The 22,911-nt window shown below is 42.6% G+C and overlaps 1 protein-coding gene across 1 annotated transcript in view; it reads right to left on the bottom strand.

The window, feature by feature from the left end:
* Positions 1-11,194: 11,194 nt before the first annotated feature.
* The window catches only part of LOC123398361, a 42,370-nt gene continuing 30,653 nt past the window's right edge, over positions 11,195-22,911 (bottom strand). The window contains exons 2-6 of the mRNA XM_045092842.1: positions 13,156-13,256; positions 12,804-12,922; positions 12,644-12,701; positions 11,712-12,558; positions 11,195-11,416 (exon numbers count right to left, since the gene is read on the bottom strand). Of these exons, the coding sequence (XP_044948777.1) occupies positions 12,147-12,558; positions 12,644-12,701; positions 12,804-12,922; positions 13,156-13,256 (690 nt within the window). The 3' untranslated portion in view covers positions 11,195-11,416; positions 11,712-12,146. The remainder of the gene's footprint in view (positions 11,417-11,711; positions 12,559-12,643; positions 12,702-12,803; positions 12,923-13,155; positions 13,257-22,911) is intronic.

The raw sequence follows: 22,911 nt of genomic DNA, 5'->3' as shown, positions 1-22,911 counted from the left end.
GATTACTAATAAAAAATTTCGCAACAAGTATGTGAGTTCTTCATGACTAATGTGAGCCCATGGTATAGATGCACTTTCACCTTCCACCATTGCTAGCCTCTATAGTGCCGCGCAATTCTCACCGGTACACAAACCCACCAAATTCCTCCTCAAAACAGCCACCATATCTACCTACTATGGCATTTTTATAGCCATTTCGAGATATATTGCCATGCAACTCCCACCGTTCCATCTCATGACTTGTGCCGTCACTCTCATATTGCCATTGCATGATCGTAAGATACTAGCGAGATGTTTCAACGTCATACGCCATGCTAGATCGTTGCACATCCTGGTACACTGTCGGAGGCATTTCCAATGGAGTCATCATTGTGATCTTTGTGCTGTGAGTTAATAAAAGTGTGATGATCATCATTATTAGAGCATTGTCCCATGTGAGGAAATAAAAAAAGGAGGCCAAAGAGCCCAAAAACAAAAAGAAAAAGAAAAAAAAAGAAAAAAAAGAGGCCTAAGACCCCAAATGAAAAAAAACAAAAAGAGAGAAGGGATGCTACTATATTTTTCCACACTTGTGCTTCATAATAGCACCATGTTCTTCATGATTGGGAGCTTCTTGCTTTGTCACTACCATATGCTAGTGGGAATCCCCATTATATAACTTGGCTTGTATATTCCAATGATGGGCTTCCTCAAAATTGCCCTAGGTCTTCGTGAGCAAGCAAGTTGGATGCACACCCACTAGTTTTCCTTTTGTGCTTTCACATACTTATAGCTCTAGTGCATCTCTTGTATGGAAATCCCTACTCATTCACATTGATATCTATTAATGGGCATCTCCATAGCCTATTGATACGCCGAGTCAGTGTGACCATCTCCTTCTTTTTGTCTCACAACCACCACCACACTCTATTCCACCTATAGTGCTATATTCATGGCTCGCGCTCATGTATTGCGTGATAGTTATAAAAAGTTTGAGAAAGTAAGAGTGCGAAAACAATTACTTGGCCAATACCGGGGTTGTGCATGATTTACATTAGTTGTGTGAGGATGATGGAGCATAGCCAGACTATATGATTTTGTAGGGATAACTTTCTTTGGCCTTGTTATTTTGAAAGTTCATGATTACTTTGCTAGTTTGCTTGAAGTATTACTGTTTTCATGTCAATAGCAAACTATTGTTTTGAATCTTACGGATCTGAACATTCATGTCACATGAAAGAAGTTGCAAAGGACAACTATGCTAGGTAGCATTCCACATAAAAAATTCATTCTTTATCACTTCCCTACTCGAGGACGAGTAGGAGTTAAGCTTGGGGATGCTTGATACGTCTCCAACGTATCTATAATTTTTGATGGTTTCATGCTATTATCTTGTCAAACTTTGGATGTTTTGCATGCCTTTTATATATATTTTTGGAACTAACTTATTAACTCAGTGCCAAGTGCCAGTTCCTGTTTTTTCCATGTTTTTGACCCCTTTCAGAGGAGATTTTGAAACGGAGTCCAAACGGAAGAAAATCCCCGAAAATATTTTTTCTGGAACGGAAGAAAATCGGGGAGCTTGGGAGCCAAGGCAGGGGAGTCCCAGGGCCCCCCACAAGCCCCCACCCCGCGGCCAGGGGGGAGGCCGCGCCATCCAGGCTTGTCGGCCCCCTAAGCGTCCCCTGACCTAGGGGTTGCGCCAATAAATTCCCTAAAAATCCCAAAAAAATCAGGAGATCATCGCAATCACTTTTCCGCCGGCGCAAGCTTCTGTCTCCGCAAGATCCGATCTGGGGCACGTTCTGGTGCCCTGCCAGAGGGGAGATTCAGACACGGAGGGCTTGTCCATAAACACCATGACCTCTCCGATGATGCGTGAGTAGTTCACCATAGACCTACGGGTCCATAGCTAGTAACTAGATGACCTCTTCTCTCTCTTGGATCTTCAATACAAAGTTCTCCATGATCTTCATGGAGATCTATCCGATGTAATCTTCTTTTGTGGTGTGTTTGTCGAGATCCGATGAATTGTGGATTTATGATCAGATTATCTATGAATCTTATTTGAGTTTCTTCTGATCTCTCTTATGCATGATTTCATATCCTTGTAATTCTCTTCGAGTTGTGGGTTTTGTTTGGCCAACTAGATCTATGATTCTTGCAATGGGAGAAGTGCTTGGTTTTGGGTTCATACCGTGCGGTGACCTCACTCAGTGACAGAAGGAGTAGCGAGGCACGCATCATGTTGTTGCCATCAAGGGTAAAAAATATGGGGTTTTCATCATTGGTTTGAGATTATCCCTCTACATCATGTCATCTTGCTTAAGGCGTTACTCTGTTTGTCATGAACTCAATACACTAGATGCATACTGGATAGCGGTCGATGTGTGGAGTAATAGTAGTAGATGCAGAAAGTATCGGTCTACTTGTCTCGGATGTGGTGCCTATATGTATGATCATTGCCTTAGATATCGTCATGACTTTGCGCTGTTCTATCAATTGCTCGACAGTAATTTGTTCACCCACCGTGATATTTGCTATTATGAGAGAAGCCTCTAGTGAACACTATGGCCCCCAGGGTCTACTCCACACCATATTTTCAGCCTTACACTTTTTACTTCGTTGCACTTTCCGTCGTCAGATCTCACTTTGCAAACAATCTTGAAGGGATTGACAACCCCTTTGAAGCGTTGGGTGCAAGCTTGTTTGTGTTTGCGCAGGTACTTTGGACTTGACGAGGCCCTCCTTCTGGATCGATACCTTGGTTCTCAAACTGAGGGAAATACTTACTGCTCCTGTGCTGCATCACCCTTTCCTCCTCAAGGGAAAAACCGACGCAAACCAGAGAAGTAACAAGAAGAATTCCTAGGCGCCAGGGAAGGAATTTTGTTGCCGCAGCACACACCTCGCGGTAGGGCGGTGGCAAGGCTGAGGCCTGTCGGATCCCACCTCTCTCTCTCTCTCTCTCTCTCGATCTCCTCTCTCTATCTCTCCCTCTCCCTCTCCCTCTCTCTCCCTCTCTCTCCCTCTCTCTCTCCCTCTCCCTCTCCCTCTCTCTCTCTCCCTCTCTCTCCCTCTCTCTCTCTCTATCTATCTATCTATCTATCTATCTATCTATCTATCTCTCAGACTCACCCACACACTCACTCTATCACTCTATTTGCGCGCGTGCATGCAGTTCACACCGCTGACTCACTAGATCTATGGAACTATAGAAGGTTTCGGAGTAATTCTTTTCAAGGTCCAATTCCAGCTACTCTTTCCAATCTTGGCCAATTGGCAAGCCTGTAAGTACCCATTGCCGGCAATAAGAGCTAAATGTCATTCTTAAATGTGAAGGTTGCAGCAAACAAAATTAATTAATCTAATTTTTTGGTGCAGACAAATTGGTGATATATTAAATGGGAGCTCTTCTTCACTTGCATTCATCTATAATCTCACATCTTTGAACACCTTGTATGTCATTCAGTTAATAGCTACAAGCCTACAACATGTAATTTTTTGCGGGATTTTGAGGAACTTTAGGATATCTGATAAGCTTTTATCAATAGACTTTTCGAAATTCATGAGTTTAAATTTATTCTAAGCATTTTATTCCAACGATAAACTACACCCAAGTGACTTTCTTACAAAACACTGCATCACTATAGATTATACACTAGCTGATGACATGTTCTCTTTCTGGATTTTTATTTTTATTATTATTATTATTATTATTATTATTATTATTATTATTATTATTATTATTATTATTATTATTATTATTATTATAGGGATTAGAGTTTCAATAATATCACATGACAACTACCACAAACCTTGTTGAATCTGAACTCACTCGCCTTCTTGTATGGACTATCTTGACTTGCAAAGTGTATTTGTACAAAAGAAAGACTTTCATCATTTTGCTAATCTTTATAAATTTTGTTGTGACTATATTTCTTGGGAATAATATCCTTTCAGGAAACCTTCCAAGCTCAATAGGATCATTGCTTAAAAATTTGTATGTAGTATGGTTCAATTTATTTACACAATAAAAGCAAGGCGGTGCTTATGTAATTTCTAGCTTACAGATAGTTTAGCCATTCAAAAAACTTATGCCTAAATGCTTGTGCTGCTGTTGCTATATATAACTTGTCTTACTTCATGTCCAACCATATGGCGGTGCTGTCAGTTTTAATCTCGATCATCGGCTTGACTGTGTACATATTGATTTTATCCAATCCAATAGCATGGGCCCGTTATTGTGCATGAACCCTGATGCATAATGGTTGAACAAACTGACGAAACTTTCTCAGATGTCTGGTCTTGTTGTACTAATGTTCTTTACACTTTTCTGGACTATAATATTATTCAATACTAATAGTAACACAGTCTTTCTGCTCCTTGTCTGGTTCAAAAGGTTGTGTCCTATGAATTTACAATCTTAACATGCATTCCTGGAGTCATTATGTACAAAGGAGTTAAAGTGCAGGTATTCTTTTACTTTCAAAGAAAGCTACAAGTTGGCGATTGTTGCCAGAGAATGTTTTTCTTTGTTTGCAATAGTCACTACTTATTCAACTTCTAGATCTTCTTGGAATTATTAAAGCTGTTAAAGATGGAAAGGGTAGAGGGAGGCAGGTAATATGTCCAACTTTTGCTCCATTTTTGTAGTGCAATTAATATTCATGACACATGGTCTCAACAAACATGTTACAATATATCATACATGAATAGTTACATTATTTACAAGGTCTCGTTGCATTGTTAGTTTAACATTTATGTGAACATTTAGAACCCATTTTTTGTGCGAATTATCTCAGCACACGCCTATTATAGAAATCATTTATGGCAGCAGTATGTAGAAAAATGCATTGCCACTCTCTCCTGATAATTTTTTTATATTTAGGGGGGAAATGGGTATAGTGCACTATATAAATCATGCTAATTGTCATTGTAGCAATTAATATTGCGCTTTGACTTTCAAGCTCATAATGTACATTATTATTACATATGGCTGGGAACTTACTTGGATATTCTTTTACATCTTGTGAGATCATAATAATAAATTTCCTTTGTGTCGTACCTTTTCAAAGCGAGTTAATTTGTGGATTATTAAGTTTGCTACATGCTTTGCTTACCATCTTCCGAAATAATTTCAGCCAAAATTCATGCTTTTCAATACTCTAGAAGACTAAATATTATTATACCACAAAAGGGTTTGCCCCTATGTTATAACTTGTGCACACTTTTTTATTATTCACGACACTCTATGCACACTATGCTCTAAGAATTTCCTGAATTATCCCTTGTTCTTATCTTTAATGATTGTTATGATTTTCAGGTTGAAAGGACATGGATGTAGCCTAGTGGGGGGTGAATAGGCGCTTTAAAATAATTACGGTTTACACTTGAACAAATGCGGAATAAAACTAACATTTAATTTGTCAAGCACAAAACCTACAACAACTAGGCTCACCTATGTGCACCAACAACTTATGCTAAGCAAGATAAACAACTAAGTGATAGCAAGATATATGACAATAAACAATATGGCTATCACAAAGTAAAGTGCATAAGTAAAGGGTTCGGGTAAGAGATAACCGAGGCATGCGGAGACGATGATGTATCCCGAAGTTCACACCCTTGCGGATGCTAATCTCCGTTGGAGCGGTGTGGAGGTACAATGCTCCCCAAGATGCCATAAGGCCACCGTAATCTCCTCACGCCCTCGCACAATGCAAGATGTCGTGATTCCACTAAGGGACCCTTGAGGGTGGTCACCGAACCCGTACAAATGGCAAACCTTGGGGGCGGTCACCGGTACCCGTACAAATTGCTCGGGGCAATCTCCACAACCTAATTGGAGACCCCGACGCTTGCCCGGAGCTTTACACCACAATGATTGAGCTCCGAGACACCACCAAGCTTCTAGGACGCCAAAGCATCCACGAAGAACAATATCTAGGGTACTAAGTACCAAAGGTAATAAGCTTCTCAAACTTCACTTCCACGTATCACCGTGGAGAACTTAAACCGATGCAACTCATGCAATGGCAAGAACACACAAAGTGGTCAAGTCCCTCACACTCAAATCCCTCCACAACAACAAAAGTTATGGAGAAATATGAGAGGAAGAACAAGGAGCTCACAAAGAACTCCAAGATCTAGATCCAAGGGGTTCCCCTCACATAGAGTAGAAAGTGATTGGTGGAGATGTGGATCTAGATCTCCTCTCTCTTTTCCCTCAAGAACTAGCAAGAATCATTGGAGGGATTGAGAGTTAGCAAGCTCTAAGAAGGTCAACAATGGGGGAAGAACACGAGCTCAACGGATCGATAAGGCCAAGGGGGAAGAAGACCCCCTTTTTATAGTGGGGGAAGGAATGAGACCTTTACCCCCCACTTACAGCCCGAGCCCAGCGGTACTACCGCTGGCTGCGACGGTACTACCGATGACCCTCCAGCGGTACTATTGTTGAGTCCATGGTAGCGCAAAGATACTAACGGGCCAACCACCGCCAAGAAAGTCTTTGCAAAAAGTCCGACGTAGTACACCCGGAAGGATGACGGTACTAAAGTCCTAGAGCGGTACTACCGCTGACCAGGGGCGGTACTACCGGTGGGCCAGCGGTACTACCGCCAGCTCTAGCGGCACTACCTCTAGGGCAAGCGGTACTATCGCTAGCACTAGCAGTACTACCGCTAGGGCCAGCGGTACTACCGCTAGGTCCACCAGTACTACCGGTCGCCAGTGAAACAACCATAACTTTCGCATACGAGCTCCGAATGGAGCAAACCCAAGCTTGTTGGATTCAGGACGACAAGAGCTATCCAAACAAATTGACCATAAGCTCTGAATCGAGAAAACTCAAGCTTGTTGGAAATCTTAAGACCATGCAGATATGAAAATGCCAATGATATAGAGATGTGAGACCTCTATGAATGAAGAACCGGCAAAAACTCCAACATCGAAAACATCATAGTAGATGCATATGGACTTTGTTTTCGATGAACTCGAGCTTGTCATGAAGATGACCATAAGCTCTAAAACTCACAAATAGAAACACCAAATAAGAACCAAGAAGTATGATGCAAGGATGGAAATGGTTTGAGCTCTCAACGAACGATACGATCAAGCTACTCACTTGAGAGCCCCCCTTGACAGAACTTCAATCTATCCTAAAATATAAAACCTATCAAGGGCAAACCTATACCTTGCACCTCGTCCTCTTGAGCTAGATGATGATGATCTTGGCTTCCTCAAGATGGACCACCTTTCTTGATTGCGTTGGCTTGATGAAGACTAGTTGATTGCTCCCCCATACTCACTATGGGTGAGCCAGTCTTCAACATATCTTCACAAGTCCATTGCCACCACAATGGATGGCAAGCTTCAAGCATGATATATTCGTGCTGATCCACTTGAACTTGCATACCGCAATCTTGATGACGATCACCACTTGACGTCATCCTTCATGGGTTGTATGAGATCTTCCTTTTGACGCAAGCCCATGGAAACAACCTAACCCCCACATAAAACTCTCACAAAAACCATGGGTTAGTACACAAACACGTAATGGACAATGCTTACCATACCATGGGATCACTTGATCCCTCTCGGTACATCTTGTACGCTTTGTGTGTTGATCATCTTGATTTACTCTTTGTCTGAGATCTTGATCAACCTTGTGTCTCTATGACCATTCTTTGCATAATCCCTTGAATACCATCTTGGTCATCATATAAACTCCTTGAACCCAACAGATGAACTTCAAGAAGTGTCTATGGACAAATCCTATAAATATAACTTAAGGCAGCCATTAGTCCATAGGAATTGTCATCAATTACCAAAACCACATATGGATATATATGCTCTAACACAGGTCATCAGCACAGCTAGGACATGTAATGGTATTCTGATTGTTCTTGACGCCATAAAACCCATAACTCACAAACGCCTCATTGAGAAGGAGCTTGAGGGATTTGGCATCCGATAAGTCTCTATGTTGATACCATCTTGAGCACTTGTTGTCCTTCTCTTCCGCACTGAAATTGTTTGTCAGCAACCTAAATGGTTTTGTTTAGCTTTGTTCTTGTGACTTCTGCAGTCAGGTTTAATATTCATTGAAATACATGTTTTTGTTCGAACTACATTTGAATTGTAGATCTGAAGTTTCATGTGCATACATCAACTGCTACAGAATTTTGTACGATAGTGAGGTTCGTTTTAGTTTTCTTTTTGAGAATGGTTAAGCTCAGTTCATATGCATCATTTGATGATATTTGTCACTCATTATTATTTTTCAAATAATGTTCATCATCTCCTTGTCGTCCCTTAACGTCGGGCTTGCAGCTTGTCGTGCCCACCCTGTTGTCTCTCCCACCCTACCGACTGATCGCACTTGGCCAAGACGAGGACGAAACCCCGGCCAATGTAGGAACGGGAGCAACGGTTTGTTCAGCGCGGATCCATGATAGTAGACTGATGCTTCCTCTATTCAATCAATATTTTTTAGTTTAGCGAATTTTTAAGGAGCCATTTGCATTCCCAATTGTAATATGTGGGAGATGGGTTTTTTAGTTCAGCTGATAAAAAGATAAATGCAATAATTTTCAAACTACATGATGCATGTTTCGTAGAAGATATAAGGGAGAAGTAATTGTACTTAAATTCAGACTTCTTACATCTTTGTCCCCCCATCTCCATCGTCCTCGACACCCACTAAATGGAATTGCTGATCCCCGTGAGGCCATAAGGTTCCCCTGTTACTCTAAAAAACTTAAAAAACTTCTATCCCTAATAAAAAATTCATTTGATTAGAGGTGGGTTGCACGTGCACTGTTGTTACTAGTCTAACACGTTATCACCCACGTTGCTCTGGATGATCGAGCCAATGGACGCCGAAGAACCTCCCCTCCGTGGAGGCGATGCAGCCTAGGCCTCTGGCCCATCGGTGTCATCTCCCAGTGCCCCGTCCTCTCTCTTGGCGACCTCGTCGCCGCCGCGGGGTCATCAAAAGGCGTCCGACGCCACGAGTGCACAGGAGATGTTGGCCCCGACTCTACTCCTCTCGTGACGGCACCACGCCGCCCCGCCCCACGCCGTGCGTAGCGCCCCGTGCCCGACCACCTAGCGCGCTCTTCGCTGAGCCAAGAGGCGGCCTCCGGTGCGTTCGTTCCCGCCCTCGCAGGGCTGGCCGCGCCGCGTCAAGCACCCCCGCCGCCCGGCCGCGCCCGCGCCACACCCGTGGCCGTGCCCCGCTCCCCGCGCGGTCCGCCTGGCCGCGCTCCGCTCGGCCACCCATCGTCGGTCCCCTGCGCCAAGCCGTGGTCATGCTCCCGCGCGCCGCCCAGCACCACGCCCGGGCGTGCCTGCACCGCGCTAGTGGGCGCCCTGCGTGCCCGTAGCCATAGCGCATGTGGTCGTCCGGCCTCGACTGGCCGCCGCACGGCTGTGCCCGTGGCTTCTCGCGGCTCCGAGCGCGGCGAGGCGACGAGGTCCCCAGCCTGGGGAGAGGCTGCCCCGACGCAAAACATTTTCCCTCGTACGGGGGAAATCCCAACCAGAGGAATGGATTGATGATTCCTATCCCCGTACTAGTGAAACTAGTAAGATGCTCGTGCATTGCTACGGATAAAAAAACAAATGAGTCAAATAATTGTTCTTATTTGAAAGTGTATATCCAACATGATGTATATTCATTAATACTTCCTCAGTTCCTTTATATAAGATGTACTTGTTTTTTTATAAAAATTCATAATATAAGGTGCATTTTTTTTAATTTCTCATCATTCTAAATCTTCATAGGACAAGCGCACCAGAACAACAACCACCACCGATGAAGCGATGCGTAGATCGAAAGGATCCAACCTGAAGACACATAAACATAGACGAACAAAGAACAGATCCGAGTAGATCCACCAAAGGCAAACACCGAGACACCCCTCCAAATGCTCTCTAAAGAGACGCGCCATCAGAACAAGGGTTAGGCAGGAAGCATCTTATTCTATCTTCAGCGAACCGCTGTCATCTCGCCTTCCTAAGCAGGACACATTCACAAACAAAATGAAAAGAAACATCTAAAGCGGAGCCCTCCCGCGAGAAAGTGCCAGGATCTACCGTCGTCCCATGGCCATCGGAGAATAGGCGAACCTCCAACGGTGCCGGCAGGAGACAAAGGAACCCTAGCTTTTCTAGAGGGCGTGGCGACTCTGCGTGTGTGTAGCATTGCATCTACTTTCCCTATAGGCGCAACCACCTTACGTCACTCGAATATATTTCCTCGCATCATATGTTATATTAGGTTTGTCCTAATTCCAACTTGGTAATGAAGTTCACACAAATCAACATCAATGATATCAGATCAATATCATCACGTGCATTAAGAAATAAGTTCTTACAATATAGTTTTATTTGGCATCGAGGAAGAGGGCCGTTCTGGCTTTACAAAGCATATGCTCCCGAATGAACAGTAAATTTAAAATAAATATTTTTTTTGTGGATGTCTATGTTAGTCTAACAAGCGTGCTTGACAGTTCTCATGCAAAAAAGGATACGGAGCTTTGTCGGAAAAAAAACAAAATTGAGCATACCATTTGGAGGTAACATTATATGTTTGATTTTATTTTCCTCAAACGTCAACATGCTTAATCTTTTCTCCTAAAAATTTGCAGATAGCATTTGGGTGTGACAATGAGGACATCCAGCTTTTTAAAAAATGGTTGACATTTGAATGAAACATATCTGATGGGCAGGAGCATCTGCTCTCAAGAGACGAGTTGAATTTCTGGATGATATTATTTTTCTAATAACTTACTCAAACTTAAACAAGTTTGGCTTGAGACAAAACCAATATGACTTATATTCTGCAAAGGATAATACCAAATATAACTTTACAAGCTTGATACTCCTTGCTTTTTTATATACTTTGGAATTTCTTTCTGAAGGTAATCTCAACTATTGTTATTTGGCGACACCAAATATAACTTCAGTTTTCTCTCTGCTCTTTCTTTACTTGGTTTTCTAAAAGTATGCCCTTTTGTGTATCTTCTTTAAACTCCTTTTTTGCCAGCTCTTGTATGGAATGGGCCTGCATAAATAAATGATGGTGTGCAAGTGCATTCAACTATCGATCTATCATCTTTCTAGAAATACTACTCACATACCCGTCTCAAGTAAAATGTATCAGACATGGTACACCATTCCATTGTTACAAATTAAGAAGACATCATCCTGAAAAAATAGTATTTACCAATTGTTCTATAACCGGTATAGTATACAGTAATTGACACAAGCCTACAAATACGACCACATAATGTTAACATGCAAATTATATTAGAGAAAACACCATATTTTCATAACCATAGCTAGGAAGTGTAATCACTACTAAAAAATTTAGCTCAGAACCATAATGCAGCAAGCCAGACAACCGTGTAATCCTGAAGCTGACCATCTGCACAAATTACCAGCGAACATAATTAATTGTAGGAATATAAGTGTAAGCATGTTATACACTCGAAAGCACGTCTATGTTGGTACATTTGCTGGGCTGCATGAAAAGGTTTCATGCTCAATCGTAGTTGACATGCAAGGTAACGAGAACACATATTAAAGTTTGCTTCTATTCTAGCATTGGACCGGCCCTTGTAGGTGGAATTCACTACCAGACAAATAAAGTGTACACTGATATTATCCCCAACTACAACATCCATTTTAGCAACAACAAAAAACAATGAATGACAACTTACCATTTCAACAAAATATTAAGTCTGATTTCAAACGGCTCAAATTATTAAGTGATATGCACTCCTGGCATGCTTCCTCTTGACGGTGTTGAAGTCCATTGGGTGCTCAATCGCATCATTGTAGTCCGGCAACTCTGGCCATCAAAACAACTTTGCAATCATCAACACTCAATACTACCCATGTTTACTATTAGCATCTCTAACGAACACTCAATACTACCCATGTTTACTATTAGCATCTCCAACGAGCCTGAAACAAGAACAAATACACCTATGTCCTCCAAATCCATCGGCTCAGCAAAAGCTCCGTACGTATCCTCCTGCAGAATCAAATGGTAGTAGAAGAAATTAATCGAGCTCATCAAATCATGAACATAATTCCACTTCACATAAATTGAACAGGATGTGAAAGCATGCACTTCTACAGTTTGTCAAGAATCACATCCAGCGCCAGTCAGCCGGGAACACGTATTGCCCTTGGCTCCTTGTCGTCCCTAAACCCACCGAAAAATAGAACAGGAGGAGAACGACAAAATAAAAAAACTGAGAAATTGAACCTTTCACCAGGAGCCGACTCACACGCGATCCAGGAGTGACCTGCACAGCTTCATCGGTCGCATGGAGCTTTGGCATCTTGTTGGCAGAAATCACAGTCATGGTGAACTGTGCACCTCGCTGGAAGCGAAACGCAAAGCCAACCTTCAAAATTTCATGATCTAACTTGTAGCCGATGCCATAGAAGTAACGCAACACAGTGCTGCTGGCTTTGCTTTCGACGATTGTACGCACAAGAATTGATATTTGCTCTGCACCGGCACCTCTCATGGCGCCACCAACATGTCTTATGGTCCTATACTTACAAACATTACCAGCTACAGATTAGTGTAAAAATCATGAGGAAGAGTAAATTTCAGCAGCTTTACACAATCAGTTACCAGGATGGTGTAGGCTGAGCTAAGTCACACAACAAACGAACCTCTGATGGGACAGCTCCTGTACGACTGAAAGATGTCAGCAGATATAATATAACAATTGCTTATTGCTAAAAAATGAACAGTTGCTTATAATCCTGAGAACAGAAAGACAAAAACTAACCTAGCATTGGCACACTTTTAAGACAGAGCTCATGCACCCTCACACGTTCCTTTGGGACACCAGAGAGGCCCTGGAGAAGAACCTCCAGAGCTTCAACATGCTGGATAGTACGTATCCTCCTGCAGAATCAAATGGTAGTAGAAGAAATTAATCGAGCTCATCAAATCATGAACATAATTCCACTTCACTTAAATTGTACAGGATGTGAAAGCCTTCTATAGTTTGTCAAGAATCGCATCCAGCGCCTGCCAGTCGGAATCACGCATTGTCCTTGGCTCCTTGCCATCCCTAAACCCACCGGAAAAATAGAACAGGAGGAGAACGGTAAAATAAAAAAACTGAGAAATTGAACCTTACACCAGGAGCCGACTCACACGCGATGCACTGGCAGCATCGCTCCTCAGAACAACCTGAAAAAAGAGCAGAACCTACTCCGGATTTCCATCGCAGAACCTACTCCGGATTACCACCGGCAACCTCCTCCGGCTAGTTGCTCCTCCCACGGTCCCACCGCCTCCTTCCATCCGTTGCCAGCAGCCGGTGCCCCTCCTTTCATTGCGCTACCATCCGTCCCTTGCCACTCGTCGGCCCTTCCATGGGAGAGAAGAACGTGAGGTGTGGCAGTTCATGCAGTCATGCTACAGGGAGAAGATGGGGTGTGGAGCGAGGGTAGAGAGATAGCATTACCCAGGATGTTGCTCGTCCCTACCATTGACGTGTCGCTCCTAATCTCATCCCTCCCTGCGTGGAGATCTGGACTCGATGAAGAAGAGATGGGATGCAAATGAACTCCTCCTAAACTCGATGAAGAAGAGATGAGATGCGAACGAGCAGATCCGCCACTCCAATAGAGGTTGGCTGCAGCTTGATGCCGCTCGTGGGAGGGAGGTGGTCGGCGGCGGTGATTTCTCTGTAGAGAGACGAGGAAACGAGCGAGGGATTTGGGGAAGGGGAATGGGACGTGGGACGTGCGTACGTGGGTTGTTTTTTTTACTTTTTTTTCTTTCGTGCGGCAACGGGTGGTGGATATCCGATTTTTCAGGCGCGAGAACTACATATGTATCGGTTTTCTCTGTGAACGGTTTTTTTTCTATATTTAATTGAATGGTTTATGGAGGGATGAAAAAAATCGATGGAACTGCTAGCGAGAAACTGCTAGCGAGGGGGAATCTTTCGTGGTCGAACCATCACGACGACGGCAGATTCTCCTTTAATAGTAGAGATGAAGGGCAATTTTATCTCTTCACAAATTTGCACTTTAGCCCTTGCGGCTTTGTCTATTTTGAATAGGCCAAAACTTGTGTTAATTGTGATTTTACGGTTAATTCTGGCAACAATTTTATTCCTGTTTTAGACCGTTCAATCTGGTACATATATTTGAGTACCATTTTTTTTTAGTACCAATATATTCCTGATCCTAAATTGGTGTTATATATTTCCACAATTAACACGTGTCGAGATTAATTACATCTATTTGCAATTGAGATCTTTAATCTCTTGCAAAGATAAATTCATTACTTCTGCAGTAATGTTTTTCTGTTGAGTATGATGTATTTCGGGATATTCCTATGATGTATCTATTTTCATGTTAAACAAATATCAAGATTAATACATCTATTTGCAATTGAGATTTTCAGTTTCTTGCAAATACAAATGTAAAATTTAAATTGATTTCTTCAAATTGATGCTTGGGATCACAAGGTAGTGCGTAGATCTATTGCTTCCTAGATTATCACCACTACTACTAAAGCCTACATTTCTTGTTTTAACATTATGATTGTTTTACAAAGTGCTCTCCTACACATTTTACTAAGTCATGACATAAGGCATTACGAGTGAGTATGTACCGATTTCATCAGATTATACTCCCTAGTGCTGCGAGATCTACTCCATTCTGGAAATTATCTTCAAGATGTCATACTTAGCAATTTGAGATTCACACAAATGGTTTCAAGCTAACTTCTTGGGCACAACCCATCCTCGCATTCCTTGTGAATGGCGAGCTCCCCCCCCCCCCCCCATGAAGTCATGGCCCAGCAAGTGTAGCGTCAGGCTTTTGCCTACACCATCATCAATCGCGAGCTCGTCAAGCGCAGCGTGTTCAACGTCTTCCAGCGCTGCGTTGAGGCGGACAAAGGGCGCAAAATACTTAAGGATATCCACCATGGTGAGTGCAGTCACCACACCGCCTCGCGGGCCCTGGTGGCCAAGGTGTTCTGCCACAACTTTTACTAGCCGACTATCGTGGAGGACGCCAAGGACCTGGTGGACAAGTGCAACGGCTGCTTGTTACGATGATTCTCGACTTCACTTTGAAATTCCTTGAACTTTTCAAACATTATACACTTGTGTTTCATCAAGTAAATATTCACATATCTACTCAAATCATGAGTGGGGGTAAGAAAGTAATGATATCCACCGCGTGTTTCAACACTCATTGGTCTGCACACATCAGTATGTATGATTTCAAACAAGTCACTTGCCTTCTCCATTGCCCCGGAAAATGGGGTTTTCATCGTCTTGCCCATGAGGCGTCGTTCGCATGTATCAAGCGATTCAAAATCGCGTGATTCCAAAAGTCCATCGGCATGGAGCTTCTTCATGAGGTTTACTCCAATATGACCTAAGCGGAAGTGATACAAGAAAGTGGTACTATCATTATTAACTTTGCAACTTTTGGCATCAATGTTATGAACATGTGTATCACTACGATCGAGATTCAACAAAAATAAACCATTCACATTGGGTGCATGACCATAAAATATATTACTTATATAAATATAATAACCTTTATTCTCTGATTTAAATGAATAACCGTCTCGCAATAAAAAAGATCCAGATATAATGTTCATGCTTAACGTAGGCACAAAATAACAATTATTTAGGTTTAAAACTAATTCCTATGGTAATCGAAGAGCGAGTGTGCCGACGACGATCACATCAACCTTGGAACCATTTCCGACGCACATCGTCACCTCGTCCTTTGTCGACCTCAGTTTATTCTGTAGTTCCTCCTTCGAGTTACAAATGTGAGCAACCGAACCGGTATCAAATACCGAGACACTACTAGAGAGCTAGTAAGGTACACATCAATAACATGTATATCAAATATACCTTTGTTGACGTTGTCAGCCTTCTTCTCATTCGGGTACTTGGGGCAATTACGCCTCGAGTGGCTAGTCCCCTTGTAGTAGAAGCACTAAGTCTCACTCTTGGGTCCAACCTTGGGTTTCTTCACGGGAGCGGCAACTGGCTTGCCATTCTTCTTGAAGTTTCCCTTCTTTCTCTTGCCTTTCTTGAAACTAGTGGTTTTATTCACCATCAAAACTTGATGTTCCTTTTTGATTTCTACTTCCATGTAGTTCAGTATCACGAATAGCTCAAACATTGACTTGTTCATCCATTGCATATTATAGCTCATCACAAAGCCCTTGTAGCTAGATGGTAGTGACTGGAGAACTTTGTCAGTGACCCTCTCACGCGGAAGCTCAACTCTCAACTGATTCAAGCAGTTGTAGTACCTAGACATTCTGAGTATGTGCTCACTAACAGAACTATTCTCCTCCATCTTGCAAGCGAAGAACTTAACGGAGGTCTCATACCTCTCAATTCGGGCATTAGCTTGGAATATTAATTCCAACTCGTGAAACATCTCATATGCTCCATGGCACTCAAAACGCTTTTGAAGTCCCGATTCTAAGCCGTACAACATGGCGCACTGAACTATTGAGTAGTCCACATAACACGCTTGCCAGATGTTCGCAACATCTGCAGACGACGCTGGCGGGGGTGGCGCACCTAGTGGTGCATCAAGGACATAAGTTTTTTGCGGAGCCATGAGGATAATCTTTAGATTACTAACCCAGTCTGCATAGTTACTTCCATCATCCTTTTGTTTAGCTTTCTCTAGGAACACCTTAAAATTCAGGGGAGGTACTGCGCGAGCCATTGATCTGCAACATAATTTGCAAACACAATTTTAGACTGTGTTCATCATAATTAGTTTAGTTAATCAAATTACTAATTAACTCCCACTTAAATCAACATCCCTCATGTTGTCTAAGTGTGACATGATCCAAATCCACCAATGCAAGTCCGATCATCACGTGAAATGAGGTGGTTTCAATGGTGAACATCCCCATGTTGATCATATCTACTATATGACTCATGTTCGGCGTTTCGGTCTTGTGTGTTCCAAGGTCATATCTATACATGCTAGGCCCCTCAAGTTTAACCCAAGTATTCCGCATGTGTAAAACTAGATTACACCCATTGCATGCGAACGAAGAGTCTATCACACCCGATCATCACGAGGTTCTTCGAAACGATGAACTTTCGCAACATTGCATACTTGGGGAGAACATAATTTTATCTTGAAATTTTAGTGAGGGATCATCTTATAATGCTACCGCCGTCCTAAGCAAAATAACATGCATAAAAGGATAAACATCACATGCAAATCATATAAGTGACATGATATGGCCATCATCATCATGTTCTTTTGATCTCCATCTCCAAAGCACCGACATGATCTCCATCGTCACCGGCATGACACGATGATCTCCATCATCGTGTCTTCATGTGGCTGTCACGCCAACTATTGCTTCTATAACTATTGCTAACTCATAGCGATAAAGTAAATCGAATGGCACAAAAATAAGTTAAAGACAACCCTATAGCTCATGCCGGTTGACGTACTCATCGACATGCAAGTCGTGATAACTACTACAAAACATGGTCATCTCATACATCACATATATCAAATCACGTCTTGGCCATATCACATCACATCATGCCCTGCAAAAAGAAGTTAGACGTCTTGTACTTTGTTATTGCAAGTTTTACGTGGATGCTATGGGCAACTATCAAGAACCATTCTCACCTACGCAAAGCCACGAGACTCATAATCAAGTTGCCTTTTAACCTTCTACAAGGATCACCTCTGTCAAATCCAGTTCAACTAAAGTGGGAGAGACATACACCCGCCAGCCACCTTTATGCAAACAAGTCGCAGGTCAGTTGGTGGAATTGGTCTCTTGCACAAGGACAAGTAAGGTTGGTCCGGGACGCTTCATCCCAAAATACCGGCAAATCAAAATAAGACTAAGGAGGTAAGCAATCTGAACATCAACACCCACAATCACTTTGTGTTCTACTCGTGCATACTATCTACGCATAGACCTAGCTCATGGTGCCACTTTTGGGGAACATTAAATGGGAACAAAAAAAATCCTACGCACACGCAAGATCTATTCATGGAGATTCATAGCTATGAGAGGGGGAGTGTATCCACATACCCTTGTAGATATCTAAGCGTAAACGTATATCATACGGTTGATGTAGTCATACGTCTTCAATTCAATCGTGATCTCTCCTGGTCTAGTGCCGAACAGACGACATCTCCGCGTTCAGCACACGTGCAGCTCGATGACAATTCCGCCTCCTCGATCCAGCGAGCGAGGGTGAAGTAGTAGATGGTATCTCCAGTAGCATGATGGCTGGAAGCTCTCGTGGTGGAGCTACTTCACCACGACTTCAGCAAGCGCTGCGGAACCTGGACGAAGGAGGAAACGGGAGGGAGAGAGGGCAGTCGCCAAGGGGTGGAGGATTAGTGTGTGGCAGCCCTCCCACCCCTCCTCTATTTATAGGAGCAAGGGGGAGGGGCGCCGTCCCTAGATCCCTCCTCCAAGGAGGTGGGCGGCGGCCTAGGGGAGGAGCAGCCCCCAAGTTAGGTGGGCATGCCCCCCCCTTAGGGTTTCCCCTAAACCCTAGGCGCATGGGCCCTTGGCAGGGGGCGGCGCGAGCCCACCAGGGGATGTTGCACACCCTCTCACAGCCCATCAGGACCTCTAGAGCAGGTGGACCTTCCCGGTGGACACCCGGAACCCCTTCCGGCACTCCCGATAAAATTGTCTGAAACCCGGAACCAATCCGGAAACCGAATATGAGCTTCCCGTATATAAATATTTACCTCCGGACCATTCCGGAGCTCCTCGTCACATCCAGAATCGCATCCGTGACTCCGAACAACATTCGGTCACCAACATACATATCCCAATAATGCTATATCATCATCGAACATTAAGCGTGCGACCCTATGGGTTCGAGAATCATGAAAACATGACTGATACACCTCTGTGGTCAATAACCAATAGTGAGACCTGGATTACCATATTGGTTCGTACATATTCCACGAAGATAATTATCGGTCGAACTACGATGTCAAGGACTCAATCAATCATGTATGGAGTTCCCTTTGTCCATCGGTATGTGATGTCTATGCACGCTTCTATTCATGTATACTATGTTGGGCCTCCAAGCGCAGAGGTTTGTAGGACAGCAGCAATTTCCCTCAAGTGGATGACCTAAGGTTTATCGAACTCAGGGAAGTTGAGGTTGAAGATGGTCTCTCTCCAGCAACCCTACAATTAAGATACAAGAAGTCTCTTGTGTCCCCAACACACTAAATACAATTGTCAGTTGTATAGGTGCACTAATTTGGCGAAGAGATGTTAAAATACAAGTGATATGGATGGTAAAACAAGGTATTGTAAATCTGAAATAAAAATGGTAGCAAGGACGAACTGATGATTGTTGATGGAGAAGGGGATGCACGGGAGCATCCCCGAGCTTAGACGCTTGAGTCTCCTTGAATATTTCTTGGGGGTGCATGGGGGCATCCCCAAGCTTGAGCGCTTGACACTCCTGGATCTTCTTTCATCATCTTCCATCGTATACTTGAAAAATCCCTTCATACGAAACTCATCATAAGCTGATTAGAGTGGTTAGTACCCATAATAAAATAAGTTTTCTCCATTGGAAATAGATATTTTCATGAAGAGATACTGTTTCTCAAGATTGCCAAAAAGTTTTTCAAAGAAAAAGCAAGCTTAAGATTTGCAAAACGATGAAAATGCAAAACGTGGCAGAATCTGTGAAAAACAGACCAGCACGTAGTAAATAATTGTTTCAGGGCACTTCTGCAACTCAAATAAAAAAAACTCAGAACACGCGCGAAAAAGCCAATTTTATATAGCATACTTTAAAAAATCAGATAAAAAAGATGATTTGGTGATTTTTGGTGAAATTGTCCGTCAAGCACACAAAATCTATTTCTAGACAACATGTCACAAGTTTTGAACTTTCTTGTAACCGGAGGCTAAAACTTGGCACAAAGCTTCAAAATATAGATACAATGATGTTGCTATAGTAGTAACACACATCAAGACCACTGAAAACTGAAAGTAAAAACTCAAAGTAAAGATAACAAGGGTTGTCTCTCTAGAGCTCTTTCTTTATAGCCATAAAGATATGCTTAAGATTTTAATGATGCTGTGGTAGGAATAAGAGTTGTAGAACAAAAGAGAGCATCAAGAAGAAAATACCAAACACATTTAAGTCTAACATGCTTCCTATGCATAGGAATATTGCAATAGAATAACTCATTAAAGCACAAAGCAATAAGCATAGGAAGGCAAAACAAGTAAAGCTTCAAAACCTTCAACATAAAGAGAAGGAACTTGATATTATTGAAATATCTATAAGAATATGTTCCCTTCTCATAATAATTTTTAGTGGGATCATGAATAAACTCAACAATATAAGTATCACATAAATCATTCTTACCAAGATCGACATGGACTTCATGAAGAGGATAAAACTTGGAGTAAAAGAGAGACTGAATCTCTTCCCAATCCCATAAGTGAGAATCATCTAGTAGCCTATACCATTCCAATGCTTTTCCTTTCAGTAACAAGGAAAATAATTTCCTCATGACTCCATCTCTTGTCAAACCTGAAATCTTAAACAACTCACAAAGTTCTGTAAGTTTCAACAAATGAATACTAGGATTGACTATTCCATCTCCTACATAACAATCATTCCTAATTATTTCAATTATCCCAAGTGGTATTTTGAATGGGATACATTCTGTAGGTGGAGGACACTTATCTACCACGGGTGTGGTAAAGTGGTCTTCCCCAAGCAGCGAACTAAGTGTGCAGTTTTCCATTAGCCTAACTAGTGAAAATATACCTTCAAGCACTCACCTCCCCCGCAACGGCATTAGAAATAGCTTGATGTCTACGCACGCTTCTATTCTTGTAGACTATATTGGGCCTCCAAGCGTAGAGGTTTGTAGGACAGCAGCAATTTCCCTCAAGTGGATGACATAAGGTTTATCGAACTCAGGGAAGTAGAGGTTGAAGGTGGTCTCTCTCAAGCAACCCTGCAATTAAGATACAAGAAGTCTCTTGTGTCCCCAACACACTATGGATTTCCCAATGTCACCGCGGCCATCAAAAGAGAGTACCACAATCACCACAACGTATCTCAAGGATAGTCAAAGACAAGCACCAAGGGACTCTCAATCTTCAATCAATTCACAAAAGAGGAAATCACTGATGAAAATATTCTTATAATCCATGTCCATAGACCGCTGTCACCATGGTCTCGGGGATTATACTAGATAAGATCAAGTGAGTACATATCCAATACACAAAAGAAGGGGAAACATCTTGGGATCACCCTAGATTAACACAGCCTATGATCACAATAAAGATCACATCATGGGAGAGAGAATTAAACACATAGCTACTGTAGAAGACCTCAGTCCCGAGGAGGAACTACTCCCGCTTCATGGAGGGAGGAAGCAACATCGATGGAGATGAATCCGAGGGCACTTCCCCGTCACGGCACGGTGCCGACACAGGAATTCTGGTCCCCCAAAACTTGTTGGTGATGGCGGCGGTGATCGGAATTGCTTCTGGAGAAAAGGGTTCCGAAATCAGTGTTTCCTCCACGGGGGTAAAAATAGGGGCCAAGGAAGGGCACTAGAGGAGGTAGACCCCACCCAGGCGACCTGTGGCTACTACCAGCGGTAGGCCGCGCAGGGAGGCCGCCTGGGCAGGCCCTGGCTCCCCTATGGCCCACCTTTGGTGCTCGGGAAGCTTCCATCATGGTGATTTTTTGTATATATTTCCCGGGATTTTTAGGACTCGGTAAATTGGGGTAAAAGTTCGTGCAAAAAAACATCAGCACGCAGAAACTTGCACTGGGTGCACTGAGTTAGTAGGTTAGTCAAAATATGTGTAAAAAGGTATGAAAGTGTAGCAAAACATATAACAATGTCACCCAAAAGAGCATGGAACAAGCAGAAAGTATAGATACGTTTGGGACGTAACAACATCCCCAAGCTTAATTCCTGCTCGTCCTCGAGTAGGTAAATGATAACACAAATAATTTCTATGGTGACATGCTAACACACATATAAGAACTTTATAGTAAAGCAAGTAAGATATGCAATTCAAGTCAAGACAATAACAAACAAGAGTCTATATCTAGTATTGAAACTAGCAAGTAAGAACATAAAGGTGCAAGAGCTCTCGCTGTCCGTGACTCGAATGTCTCCAAATGGTGTTTGCGTGCAAGAAGTGGGAGATGGGTTTAGAGCATATAAATATTATATAGTTTAATTGAGAACTCAATCTACTAAAACTTCACACTTGGTCTCCTTCGGAATCTTATTTTGACTCATCCGCAGATCACTAGTCAAGCACAAGTCAAAATGATCCTCTCCCTTTAGACTTTGAGCACTCATGCAATGGATGAGCGCAAGCAAGATATGTTGGCACTTAGGATGGCAAAGATAAAAATGATGGGGAAGGAAGACAAAAAAGGTGTGAAAGGCTCACATCAATGAGGACAACCATAGGCGAGAGAAAGCCAAATGATAGATATGATGTGAGGAGTAGGGATTGCCATGCTACGGATGCACATATGAGCTATGGTAAGCTCTCCAATGGAACTAGTGGGGGTGCATCCAACTTGCTTGCTCATGAAGACCTAGAGCTCATTTGAGGAGGCTCATCATTGGAATATACAAGCCAAGTTCTATAGTGTAAGGGTAGCCACATAGTTATGCATGAATAATAATCTCTATGGAGTACAAATATAACAATGGAGTACGGGTGTGGATCTTTCAAACTGAATAGTAGTGTTGCCCCCTTCTCTATTTTTTCTTTCTTTCTTTTTTATTTTAGTGGCCTCTTTGGCTCTTTCTTTTTATCTATCATTGTCCTCTTTGGGATCTTTTCATCTGTCCTCTTTG

The sequence above is a fragment of the Hordeum vulgare genome, chromosome 1H (genome assembly GCF_904849725.1).
Source record: "Hordeum vulgare subsp. vulgare chromosome 1H, MorexV3_pseudomolecules_assembly, whole genome shotgun sequence".
In the NCBI taxonomy this organism is placed as follows: domain Eukaryota; kingdom Viridiplantae; phylum Streptophyta; class Magnoliopsida; order Poales; family Poaceae; genus Hordeum; species Hordeum vulgare.
The sequence above is the reverse complement of the archived record's forward strand: the minus strand, read 5'-3'. Positions and strand labels throughout refer to the sequence as shown.